This window comes from Myotis nattereri, assembly GCF_964212035.1.
Source record: "Myotis nattereri genome assembly, chromosome: 14".
NCBI lineage: Eukaryota > Metazoa > Chordata > Mammalia > Chiroptera > Vespertilionidae > Myotis > Myotis nattereri.
This window is the reverse complement of record NC_138089.1, coordinates 18,005,121-18,018,975: the sequence shown is the minus strand read 5'-3', so window position 1 is coordinate 18,018,975 and position 13,855 is coordinate 18,005,121. Positions and strand designations below refer to the sequence as shown.

At 49.8% G+C, this 13,855-nt stretch overlaps 1 protein-coding gene across 1 annotated transcript in view; it reads right to left on the bottom strand.

The window, feature by feature from the left end:
* Nucleotides 1-13,855, bottom strand: part of IL17RD (interleukin 17 receptor D) — a 60,364-nt gene that overhangs the window by 18,296 nt on the left and 28,213 nt on the right. The window contains exon 2 of the mRNA XM_081106395.1: nt 2,358-2,415. Coding sequence (XP_080962521.1) covers nt 2,358-2,415 — 58 coding nt within the window. The remainder of the gene's footprint in view (nt 1-2,357; nt 2,416-13,855) is intronic.

Below are 13,855 nucleotides of genomic sequence, written 5' to 3'. Positions count from 1 at the left end.
AAAGTTCAAACATTTTCACTTATTGAGGTCAATAATGAAAGAGAAGCCTTTGACTTCAACAGCTTTAGGAAAAGATGGGTGAACAAGAGAAAATCATGGTTGTTTTCTATGTCCAACCCTAATGCCAAAATTAGCACTCTCCTGCTCTCTGTAAATACAATTATGCAAATAAAAAGCCTAAGAATTAAGAAAAATGTATTACAACCCACTCAAGCATTTCCCCCCTCAGAGCCTGAAGAAGAAAACTAGAAATGCAACGTGAAAGGAGGCAAGGAGACCGGTGACATTTGGTTATGATTTAATGGCAAGGTATTTTCTTTCTTTATAACATCAAATGGCAAAAGAATAGAAAAATAAGATTTTGTAGTTTAATACTTTTGGTGAAAACTTGGTAATTGGTTTTTAGCTATTTCAAACAGAACTAGCAACCAGTCAACTAAGCAATAACAGGAACTTTCTTATGGACGAGAAAAATATATTTCTCAATGGAAAACAATAAATGTACTTTACACAGCCTGGATCCAATTATTAGCAACTCTAATGTTTTGGATTTTGGTTACAAAAAAAATTATGCCCAAATGACATTTTGCCAAAATGCAACTGAACTTTAGATGTCTCAGGAGTCAATTCCAGTTGTGAATTAAATTCTAATTAAATGCTACAAAATCAGAAAGAAAATAAGAGATATGCACTGGCACATGGGCCAAATATCTAGTCCCATGAAGAAAACAATAAGATACTTTTAAGTTTCACAGGTACAGATCCTCTTTCACAAATCCCCCTATTAAATGAGAGATGCAAATACTTGTTTGCAGCTGACCGGAAAATTCTGAACTTTTGAATGTAATACAAGATCTGCCAGGACCAAGAACACTGACTGGAAATTAACTTTCTAACTCAAAGAAAGATCCCTTACACATGTCTTTACTTAGCTGAATTAAGTATCACGGACTTGCAAATCCTTCATTAGAATCACAACGTGTACCAAGAACATGCGCACACTGCGAATGTGAAATGACTGTTTCACCTGGAAGTCCTCACTGGTTAAAGACCCAGGTCAGCAACTGCGGGCATGCGTTCGACATACACACTTGTATCTCAAAATTGTTAGACTGCATACACCCCCTGGGAAGCCCCGCTCTAGTTGTGATCATTCCAGAGGCCCCGTGTGACCTTCACTCCTCACTTATCACATGGACTCTCATAACCCTCCCCCCGGAGAGGAATCAAAGAGCAGGGGTCACTGAATACTAGTCAAGCTCCTTCTTGTCATTTTTACCTGTAAATTATGGCTCAGAAGGCTGAACTGCTCACAGTTGTATATAATTACCTTCGTGGGCATGAAAGCCCAAGAAGAGGCTATATCTGCTTAGTCAGAAAAGCACCCCCACCTTGCCCTCAGGAAACACTTTGGCCAGAAAAAGTCACGTAGCCTTGAGAGAAGGGGCTAAAAAGTTGCTGGTGTTCCAACTCCAGTTGAAATAACTTCTAATATTAACAGATGTCACTTACCGATGCAGGCCAGCTACCGGCGAGCGGCTGCTTTGCTGAAGCCTCAGATGCTGCTGAGGAACACCTTAGGCTGGTTTGCTTACTTTTGTTCTTTACATGCATTAAACCACTGCACTCATATGCCAAAAAAACCCACAAAATTACACTAAGGAAGAAATTTTTTTAATTAATCTTTGTTTGATCATGAGAAAACTGATGCTTGGAGAAGTCCAATCGCCTGATTTGCTCAGTGGGGAACCAGGGTTGGAACCCAGGCCTAAGTCAGAGGCGGCAGCCAACCGAAGGCCCGTGCGCCAATCTGGAACAGACGCACTTGGCCCACTGTGTTTCTGAAAACTTTTAAATAAATGCCAGTATTAAAAAATGTTCATAAAAACATGCAAATCTCCCACTCTTCTTGGAAATCACTTCTGGCTATCCTCAGGGGAAATTCCTCAAGGCCACAGCGGCTGGCAGGAGGAGCCAGTGCCCTCTGAGGGGAAGGTGCCATCTGTGCCACAGCCCCTACCACTCCCAGCATCCTGCACCGGGCAGCCCTGCTCACATGTCCCCTGCGGGACCCTACAGACAGCTGCCTTTGTTTTTAAGGACACAGCCACATCCTCAGGCAATCGGGGGAAGCCTCCATACACGGCTTCTCCAAACACCACAGAGGACGCTTGAGCCGTCCCAAAGTCCTGAGTGGCTGAGTTGAGACTGAGCTGCTTTCGCTCTGCTGACAAACCTGAGCGGGTTCAAAAGATTCCTTAACCCCAGGCCCTGCAGGGTCCTTGACTTAGTGCAACCGTGTAAGCCTCAGATCACTCACAGGGCTCCATTCTTCAGAGGTCAAGCCAGTTACTTACTGTCATATCTGAAGGTGATGTTGTGCAGCCCACTGTTTCTGCTGGCCGGCCCCACTCCCTGCGGGAAAACAAGAAAACATGATGAGGAGGGAAGCCAATTTGCTTTTCCGGCACCGATCCCCATGGAGTCAAAACACACACATGACCACAGAGACCCAGGGTCATGCCCGTCCTCACTCTTTCCCAGCACCGGGCCCCTCTGGCTGCCCAACTCCCTCTGGCCCAGGAGATTCCAAACTGTGGGCCATGGGGACCATGAGCACTCACTTCCCCTAAGACAATAGGAGCAGGCTGTTCTCCGTTTGAGGCTTAAATCATAATTCATTAACAGTAAAACTGGGAGAGACATGAGTTGCCAGCTGGAGCCCTCCCAGTTGGTTATAAAGCACTGATTGGTTATAGAGTCACCTACCAGACACTCGTCCAAAAGCTCTATTAAGCCACGACAGATAGGCAATTCCTCAAGTCTAAGGAAACAGGTTTCTCATTCCAAGACCAGGAATGAGTGTGGGAACAAGCTGTTACTTTTAATGAGAAAATTCTTTTCTGCATCCATACCTTTGCTTGGAATATATAGGGTGGGTTATAAAAGAAAAAGAAAAAAGACTTTAAAAGGTCTAGCTCTAACTCTTGGTGATGTGGCTGTTGGCCATCTGCATTCTTAGCAGCAGGGATAACAACTCCACCAGACTTCCCACTTTAATTACAGCATCCGCAGGGGGAGCCCCGGAATCCTCCCGTCGCCCCGCCTCTCCCTAACCCACCACTTATCCACCACGGGCAAGAGGAGCTACAGCTCTGCCGACTCTGGCCTAACCGTTTCTGTAATGATCTGCAAATGTGCCACTCAGGCATTAACTACAGAATTCTCCCAAACATGTTAATGCTGAGATGCTAAGTGATGGGAAAATATTTTCACCACACAGCTGAAGTTTCCACTCCATGAGAGAGCTGTGGGGAAGACCATATGCTGGCAGCCCGGTATTTAATGGGCGATTGTTACACCAAGACACAAAGCGCAGAACACTTCTGGTGGAGCCCAGGGTCTCCGACCGCAGCCCCAGCACAGGCATATGCTACAGGCATGCTCACACCGCTTACCCCGAAGCCAGGCACGCCCGCTGAAACTATATCCCTGAGCTCAGATAAACGTGGACCCTGGGAAAGCACAGCTGTGCAGAAAGGGACAGACGGACACACACACACACACACACACACACACACACAGTTCTAATTAAAATGAGGAGTGAGCAGTCACAGAAAATCTAAATCAACATGACGTACCAGCCCACGATCTCCTGGGGCTCCCCTTCTCCCTGTCACCCTCCTCCTCCAGCTTTCCTTTCCCATCCTCCCTTCCCCCACAAACACAAGATCCCAGAATTTCTCACCTAGAACACTTCGGAAAGTGCGGTTACCTTATTAAAAGCCTAAACTCTGCCATCGCTGCTTAGAGATGAGGCCAGTCTGTGCAACTGGAGGACACCCAACTCCCAGATGGCCAAGACCAGAGATCAGGAGACAGAACCAGGCAGGAGGTCAGGAGACAAAGCCTGCCACAGCCCTCAGTAATGCCCAAGAACGCAAACCACAGCCTTCTCCTCCCTTACATCCCGGACACGCTTCACTCACCATCTGTTAAGGGCTGGACACTATGCTAGGGCCAGTGGTGAGCAAAGCAGCCATTGTCCCTGCCCTCAGGAGCCAAGTAGCTCATTCTTCCAAAGAAGAGTGACTGACGTGGATCGCATGCAGGGCAAACAGGCAAATCTCATCACCCAGCCCTCCAAGAGCTCTGTGTCGATGGCATGTAAGAGACATGTAGCAGGGGAAAGAGCCATAAAGAAGCACAGTGTATGAAATACCACAGGCAGCGCCTCCGTAAGGATGAACCAAGAATAGGACCCATCCCGGGAGCTTAGAAGAGGGAAGGAGAACTGAGCTAGAAAGGAGGGAAAAAGGCAGCGTCATGGGAGGGAAACCAAAATGCAACTTGGGGCCCTCAGTGCATTCCTTAGTCCTTCATCCTCCCGCTGATACCAAAGGCAAACCACTTCCCTCCAGTGGGCCCAGGCTCCTCAACTGTTTTTTACAAAGAGGAGTTTGCATGGCACGGCCAGTGTGGCTCAGTGCTTGAGTGTTAATCCAGAAACCAAGAAATCATGGTTCAATTCCCAGTCGGGGCACATGCCTGGATTGTGGGCTCGATCCCCAGCAGCGGGGCGTGCAGGAGGCAGCTGATAGATGATGTTAATCTCTCATCGATGTTTCCATCTCTCTATCGCTCTCCCTTCCTCTCTCTTTAAAAACCAATAAAAACATTTTTTTTTTAAAAAAGGACAGTTTGCGTGACCTCCCCTGGGAGGGGGTGTAAGGAGGACCTTGTGAAGCCATGCAGAGAAAGCACTTCTCGAAAGGGGAACACATCTGTTTAACAGCCTGCTCCACGGTGCATAGGACTCTGGGGACCAATCACCTTACTTGTAGGACTCGGTCAGCTTTTCATTCTTTTCTTGTCCCCCCTGTATTTCTATTGCAACATGGTTTTAACAGATCATTATTAGGCACTGGCAATGAGCAATGTATTGTGGGAAGGAGCCCAAGTGAGATGTGCTGTATCCTTCATTCGAGAACCTAAATCTCTCCAAATAAGTTCTCTGTGATGATGTGTGGAGCTGTTCCACGTGAACTGGCTGCATGTGGCATCCATTCACTACCCACTGAGCTTTCCACCTTGACCCTGATGGGCTGAGCACTTGGCCCTGAACTAGACTTGGGTCCTGCCTGACCTCAAGGGACTTTGGCCACCAGGGTGCTCTCCTCATGTGCAAATCTGCCCTCCTCCCTTTGCTCTCAGCCCACCACAGGCTCCCTGCCTCCTAAGCCATCCCTGACATGTTGCTCCTCTCTATCTTCTTCCGAACCCCTCTGGGCACAGCACTGCAGCTCAGCACATTCTCGGGCTCTTCCCTATTCCCAGAATGCCCTTCCTGCCCCCCAAACCCCGCTCCCCCGTGGCTTCCCACCTCAGCCCAGCCGCTATCACACTGTTCCCGATCATCAGTCAGCCGGTATGCTCACTTGATGTGAGCACAGTAATTTCACTGCTGATGTAGATATAAAATGGTCATTCTAACTCCACAGGAAATCAGATGCCAAGAGGCCCTGTGGCCACCCAAGCCGGATCGTGGAGTTTGGAAGCAAGGACACCACCGCAGGTACCAGCTCTTGCGTGTGCTGTGAAGACCATTCCCTCCCGCAAGTCACAGCGGGCCTGCCTTCTCAGGATATGCATCGGACGATAGTCCACCGGGCTGCCCTCAGCTCACCCCCAAAACTCGCTTGCACTGCTCCAGAGCCCTCGGAAGCCTGAGAAACGGTGTGCCTAGCCAGCCCAGAGAGCCCGGCTGCTGTCTGCACACTTTGAGGGACACAGAATTACAGCACCCCCAAACATGCCCACAGTGTAATCCCACATTGAACCTGTGTTACTTTACTCAGGGAAAAGAACTACATTACTAATTTTAAGGATCCCGGGTTGAGGAGCTTATTCTGGATTATCCAGGCGGGCCCAGGTAATCACGAGGGTCCTCATAAAAGGGAGGCAGGAAGGTCCAAGTCAGAAGGAGATGTGATCATGGGAGCAGGAGGCAGAGACAGACAGACGCTGACCTAAAGATGCTATGCGGCTGGCTCTGAAGATGGAGGAGGAAGGGCCAATAAGCCAAGGAAGGCCGGCGGCTGCAGGTGTGCCGGAAAAGGCAGGCAGTGGGTTCGCCCCGCGCCCCCAGGAGGAGCCAGCCCTGCACCACCTGGGTTTCGGCCCCACAATGCTCCTTTTGGAATTCTGACTTCAAAACCTTTTTAAGAGGATGCATGTGTGCTGTGTAAGCCACTGAATGTGTGGGCATGTATTACAGCAGCAATTCAAAGGTAATACACATAGAATTTCAGCTGCCATATGAATGAAATGGATTTCGATGTCACACACGCCATGGGCTGTCATTCTCCCCCTCCCGCCCACACCCACAAGCAAACCCATCACTTGTCACTGCACTCCCTCCCACCCCGGCTGCAGGCCGACACGAGCTGCTGCCGAGACGGTGCCATCCTAGATACTGCTTCGGGGGCCAGCGGCTTGTCTGTGGCAGCAGAGTGGTGAAGAGTGGGCTTTGAGAGTTGCACAGATGTGTGTTCAAATCGGTGCGATTCTGCAGCGGCGTGACCTTGGGCGAGCTGCTGAACCTTCCTGGGCCTCCTTTCCCTGAGCTATGAAGTGTTTGACTACAACTTCCTGGAAAGGGTTGGTATGGGGGCTATGAGTGATGACACATATCCAGCGCTCTGCACAGCATCTGACACATCTTGAAATGGTTATGTCTCCATTCCTGCGAAGATTCCTGCCCTCATAAACTTTGTGAAAGTATCCCCCATCAGGGGATACACGAGGCAGCCGGGGGAATGCTCACAGGAAGTGGCATCTTCAGGGATGATCTGTCTCCAGCCTCCAGACCTTGGCGGTATTGTGGGAAAAGAGGCAGGCGGACAGGTGGCAGAAAACACTAACTACCAAGCCAACCAATGTGTTCTGCTAACGGTCTTGGTGGGAACTGGGCGACACAGGGACTCCATCGCTGACAAGTGCTCAGAAGTGCTCAGATTGGGCCGGCTAGGGAGAGACTGAAGGCAAAAGGCAAAGCGACCAGAACAGCTCCCTGTGCCCACCGTCCCCCACTCCCCGCCCCCGTGCCTGCCCCACAGTCCCCGGCCTGGCACAGAGTCAGCCCTTGGTAAATATTAGTTTTCTGTCTGAATTAATGGATGCTTGATCGAGCCAGATAATGCGCACAGAGAACCCAGGAGTAGCAAGCTTGGTATGACAGGGTGATTTATGGGCTCAGAACCCAGGCCCACACTAAAAACACAGATAAGGCAACTTACAAAGCTGGTCAACAGCTTTGGAAGTTATTCTTCAGGAAACCATTCCAAGCTTTTAGCTACTACACCCGTTTTGATATTTAATAAGCTGACAATTACTAATACTTGTTTGTTGCCTGTTACTGAAAAACTATAAATGCCAGCGCTGTGGCCGCAGGGTGTCACAGCCTTAGTTCATTAACCACCCCTGTTTGCCGCACTCGCGGCCGTTTTTAATTTGCTCCAGTGGGAGCTAAAGAAGCAAGCCCCAGGTGCCTGGAGCTCTGCTACGAACACTACGGGAACGGGAACATAATGGAGAAAACATCTTTTACTCAGGAAGGAGGGGGGGGGGGGGAGGATAACTCTTAAGTGCTCTAAAGGAATAAAACTCAAAAGGCAAAAACCTGCACCATGCTCCACCCATATGGCAGAAGCAAAGACCTGGACACAGACAGCCACGGGCGGGATCCCACGGAGGAGCCAGCAGCACCTCCAGGGACCACCAGGCGGCCAATTTCCTGAGTGGCCCTTGCAGATGCTGGGCCATTAAGACCCCAGCTTCCCAGAGCTAGTTACCCACCCAGCTCCAAAACAGCTGAACTGCCATTTTGGAAAAGGTGCATTTTGAAAAGGATGGTGCTAGGTATAGCGCCCCCCTATTCCAATGGAAGGCAGGCCAAACAGTGAGGCTTAACCAAGATGGCTGGCTCTCAAGCCCACTAAGGAACTTCCAGAAAGCTGGTAATGTTTTAGGGAACGGACTTCGGGTGAAAGGTATAGAAAGACATTAGGAAGAGCTGGAAAGGATGGGTTTTTCACAGGTACACTAAGTAACTAATGAAAACTACGGCCGGTTCTCTCTATTTTCCATAACAGTTTCCCCATCTTGGGTTTCCAGTGTGTCAAGAAGATTAAAAAGACAGACAGCTCTGTGAGGCTTAAAAAGAACAGCCTATGACCAATGGACATGGTGAGGGCAAGAAGCAGACCATGGGGTCAATTTATTCCATGCAGGTTCAGATGGTTTCATAAACGAAGACAGATCCCACTTACTTTGGTTCAAACCTTTAACGTAAAAAAAAAAAAAAAAAAAAAAAGTCAGCAAAGGCAGAGAAGCCCCAGGTGATGTAAGCCGAGGAGAATGCTGGCAAACCCAAAACACAAGGAAAATAAATCACAGAGCCAGCTTGCGCCTGGATCTATTCAAGATATTCGCTCCACATTCCGGGGAGCTGTTCTCTCTCACTCCCCATCTAGATGCAACCAGCTTCAGACACGAGGGTGCCAGCCAGCTGTCTGATTTGGGGAGGGGAGGTCTTGGATGTCTAGTGGGGAACACACAAGCTCTGGGGGAGTGCCGGTGGGTTCCCACCAGCAATTACCACGTCGGCCCCCAAAGACCCAGAGATCTTAAGCTAATTAGAGAGATTTGCTCAAGGAGGTAGGAAATCACTGCTCCACAGCATCGCCTGTGCACCAGACCAAAGCCGTAATCATGATTCATCTCTGACATGTTGCTAATCAGCACACACATGTTCCTAATTTCACGCTCCCCACAGGAAAGCTGAAGGGACAATTGTTTCTGAGCTCTAACATGGAGCCAACCGATGCCAAGTTACCATGTGTCCTGCTTATCAAACTGAGAGCTCCGGTCTTCAGCTGAGCTGCTCTCCCAAGCCCGCCCTCCTCCACCCCGCCCCCACCCCGCCAGGAAGCCCATTCACTGACGCTAAAGATGTGTTCAGGCTTTTAGGAGTTGTTTCTCAGAGAGCAACTTTGCTCTCTTTTATTTTTCAGTTGAGATCTGATTGACATATAACATTGTATAAGTTTAAGGCATGCAATACTTAATACATGTGTATGTTACAATATGATAGCAACTCTTCCACATGGTGTTGGCCTAAATGGAATTTAATGTATTTTAAAATGCCCTCCCCTGCTCCAGGCTTTATGATTTTTGTATTGCTTTGCCATGGGAACATGCACATGAAGTTAAAGCAAGCAAGCAAGCAAGCAAGCGCACACACACACACACACACACACACACGCTGACTTTTCCCCTGTGTGTAAAAACAAAACAAAGCTCTGCAGTCTCCTTGGTTTTTACGGAGCAAAAGCCCAGTGCTTTGTCCAATTAGTCTGTTAAGGATCTGGGCTGTGCGTCCTCCTGTGGCTGATCCTCACAAATGGACAGGATTGTTCCACTCTCCCAATCCTCAAAACGTTAAAAGCAAGCCATAAAACATGCCTCTGGACGGAGAGCCAGACCTTTCCCCTCCGCTGCACACGCCACGCCCATCCCACGCAAATGAGAACCGCATGTCAGAGAGCTGGCATCTAAAGGTAACAGGCAGCCATCTGCAGTTTCAAACGCACACAGACAACTCACGGACGGATTAGCCGGCTTTTCTGTAAATACTGGGTGGGAAGAGAACAACCAGCCATCCCAACACCCACCCTCCCGGGGAAAACAGCTCCCTGCTCCTCTCCCTTAGCCGCGGAAGGTCGTCACAAAGACTTCGCTCCAGAGGGCAAAACAGTGATTAACAATGGAGGAAAACTTAAAGCTATAAGCATGCTTGTTATGCCTAAGCTCAGAGGAAATGTCCGGATCACAACAAAATTACTAATAAAGAGCCTTAGGACCACACAGAGCGCGGGCTGGATTGTGCCGACTTCAAATACCGGTTCCGAGGCCCCGGGACGGAGTCTCCAGATACTGTATCACATCTGGAATTCTGCTTCTACAGCACAAACGCCTGCAGACATGGGGGATTGTGATGTTGCCATGGGGACCCAGCCTCCTCCAGCCAGGCAGGTCCCCAGCGCGCCCCACACATGTGCTTCCTTCAAGGTGGATTTCATGTATTTTGAAATTATGGAAGTCCGCCCTTTTAGGTTTTAGTGCTAATCGGAACATCACAGGCTACGCTAGAAAGCGAGGCGACCCCTTCTGTCAGCCTATTATTTCTGTCCACATGGTGGTCCTGTACAGAAAGGCCTCCTTAAAATAACAGTGGGAAGCAGCAAGTCAACATTAGGCCCCTTTTCAAAAGTTATTTGTGGCTCACCCCCCTTCCTCTAGGAGGGAGACAGGCTTCAAGGATCCTTTTTAAACCCTCTTGTTCCCCGGCTGCAGAAATCCAAGTGAATCCACCTGTGCACAAAGCGTCCCCCACTGCCCGCCAGCGGGAGGGACCCCGGTGCAGGCCCTCGGTCTGGAAATGAACCCCCGATGTCATCCCAACAGGGGTACAGCCAAGGCAGGGGGTGTGCACTTTTAATTGTTGATGACCCTGTTGTTGTGAAGGGGAAAGGGTTCCTAGAACTCATAGTTGAGCCCTGTGAGATATTCCTTATCCAATTTCCCCAGCAACGTCCCTTACACAATTGGGGGGCATTCCCAGAGCGCCCCGAGGCCATCGGGGGCTTCACAGGCCCCAGGTCCAAAGCCACTTTTGGACATGAAGCATCCAGAGACCCCACTTAGTAACGAGGGGGTGCGTGTGGGCTCTCCTAGGCTGCAATCCCTCCAACAGACTCTTCCAGGTGCGAATTCAGATACACACATCTGCAACGTAACTCCCCTCAGGTGCGGCAGGTGCCCCCATCACTCGTCATCCTGCCAGAGTCCTACCTCCCTGAGACCCCGGCTCGAGCAAAATAGTGATGAAGACCCTCATCACTTTCCCCCGGAGCATTCTCCACCGGTTCTGACTCAACTGTTCCAAGCCCAAGCAACAGCGACCCTTGCACTATGGACCTGCCTATCTGCAAGCTGTGTCCTTTCCCAGGAGAGAACTGGCCTAGGCCAGATTAAGTAACAGGCACCCAGCCCCTTGGACCCCTGGAGAAGGCTCAGGCCTCAGGTTGTCAGCCCTGCCCTGGCTCAGTATGACCTTCTGCTTGAGCCATTTCTATCTAGTCTCTTAGATACCACATCCCAAAACGGCCCTCTGCGATCCAGCCGGATTTGTGCATGTGTATGTACGTGTGTGCACAGCCACACAGAAGAAAGAAAGAAAAAAGAAAAAAGAAAAAGTACCAGGAAGTCAGCGCTCCAGCTCCAGGTGTTAACACTTAGCGCATCCTGCCCAGCCCCCTCCAGCTTCAGGCTGGCCGCCCGGGAGCGGACGCAGCAATTAGGCCCTTCCCGGGCCGGGTGCCTTTGTCCCTTCACTAACATCATTAGTGTCTGACTTCCTGTGCACAACGGGGCCCCCCGGGGGGCAATCGCCGGCTGACCCGGGCAAGGCATTAGACTTCCTTTGTCAAAGACCCTCTAATGTTAACAAGCATGTGAACAAGCCTCTCCTCCTCCCCCCCTCCCCCACCCCCCACCTCACCTCTCCTCCAGCCCACCACACACTCAGGGGCAATTCTCAACAGTCTTGGTTTTCCCAGACTCGTGGGAATCCGAGTTACTGGAAAAACTATCAAGAATCCGACTTAACTTCCTAGTCATTCCCCCACCAGCCTCAGCCACTCCCACGTACTGAGTGCCGGCTGGTTACCAAGGCCACGTCGCCTGTCCAGCATTCATGAGGGTGAAAATAAACAAAGGCGGAGGTGCTCGGACAACACAGTCCCAGGCTGTGGGGCACCCAGCGCCCATGAGCACTGGGGTCCCCTTCACACGTGCGCATGGGCCGCAGCGCAAGATGGAAGGGTGTGCTGAGGCCTGGGGCTATCCCGAGACCTCTGAACACCGATCAGCTCTGAGAGTGGGAGCTGCAGTATATGCAACCCTGTCACCACTCCTGCCAGCAGGGCTGTCCCCACCAGGGTCACACTCACTGAAATCCTCTCATTCACCCTGCATCCCTCCCAACAGAGGGTCTCGGCTAGCTGTTCATTTGGGGACACAGGTTCTTTTGAGAATTTGGTGAGAGCTGGGCACCCACACGAGTTTGCACAGTATCTCAGGAGGCTTTGGGGCCCGTGAAACCCATCCAGGCCCCTTGCCCGGGCCTGCCTTGTCAATAGCTGGGTAGCTTCACAGCAGGTTTGTAGAAAGACGTGGAGAGTGGGTTAGTGATCCGAGGGAAACCCTGGCAATTAAAAACAAAATTCAAACAAATGGCGGAGCGAGGTGGTTGGGAGTAAAATCTGTTTTAAATAAAAACTCTAGATTAATGACTCAACCGTAATCCTTTATAGGTCGTATTTGTTACAACTCAGTAATGAACATTTTGTTCAAGATGTTGGGGCTCATGAGGGTTACAAAGCAGCTATATAAAAGGCAACTACTTCTGCTGTTAAGCACATGAATCCATTAAGAGGCAGGCTATCACTTTTCAGATCACAGGTGACAAATGTCATGCCTGCAGTCGGTTTCACTGAATCACGTTAAAAAATAAACAATGTGGCTAATTCTTATTCCTTTGTTCCCGTCCTAGAATGGAAACAACACAGAGTACCCAGAAGAGGAGAGAACAGCTGCTCTTCCCACTCCTGTTCAATACCCTCCCTGCAGGCGACGGTGTTTGTGGTCCATACACAAAGCTGGGTTGGGTTTTGGATGCACTGTAAAAACATCTGCCTGCCCAAGAGCCACTACGGGATCATCGAAAACTCCAATTTTCCAAATGAATAGGCCTCGGCTTTGACTTCTCCAGACATTCCAGAACCCAGTTCCAGCTTCACGAATAAAATGCTGGTAGACAGAGAAAGGACATCATCGCCTGTCACGATGCCAAGTGCCCCACGAGTTTATTTTGATGAACCTCACAAGTTTCAAGGGGAAAATCATCTCACTATTGGTTCTGATTTTTACCGTTTGCCAAACCGGTTTTAAAATAGCAGACAATCGGAAGGATCTATCCCAGCACTAATGATCCCTGCACCTTCAGGTCTCCCACTCCTCGGATGGAAGCCAGCAGTCTGCCCTTAAACCACAAGCAATAAATCTAGAAGACTCTATTTTTCCTAATTTCCCAATGATACCACGTGGAATTCCCATTAAAGCACACACATGCAAACACACACACAATGACATACCAATTAAATCACTGTGTGATTCAGGCCAGGAAATAATTGTGTTTGCCAAGAAGCATTCAGGCCCTAACCGGTTTGGCTCAGTGGATAGAGCGTCGGCCTGCGGACTCAAGGGTTCCAGGTTCGATTCTGGTCAAGGGCATATATCTTGGTTGCGGGCACATCCCCAGTGGGGAGTGTGCAGGAGGCAGCTAGCTGATCGATATTTCTCTCTCATCGATGTTTCCAATTCTCTATCCCTCTCCCTTCCTCTTTGTTAAAAAAAAAAAAAAAGAAGAAGCATTCAGCTTTGTTTTCATTTCCTTGGACAGCTACAATGTCATTCTGAGAAGGGGGGAAAATAATGATATAAAAATGAAGTGTCGCCGTCTTGGTCCATGTCAGATTTAGATAAGTGTTCCCGTGAGTGGAGGCGGCGGCGTGGAGTTCCCGAGAAGGAAGGCCCCGCACCCCCTCTCCGAGGCCTCCTGGCATGATTGGTGGGGAGAGGTAAATGAGAAGGTACTGAGAGGACCTCAGTGAGTGTGACCTGGTGGGGACGGTACGGCCGAGGCAGACACGGCAAACGGAACGGCAGCAGG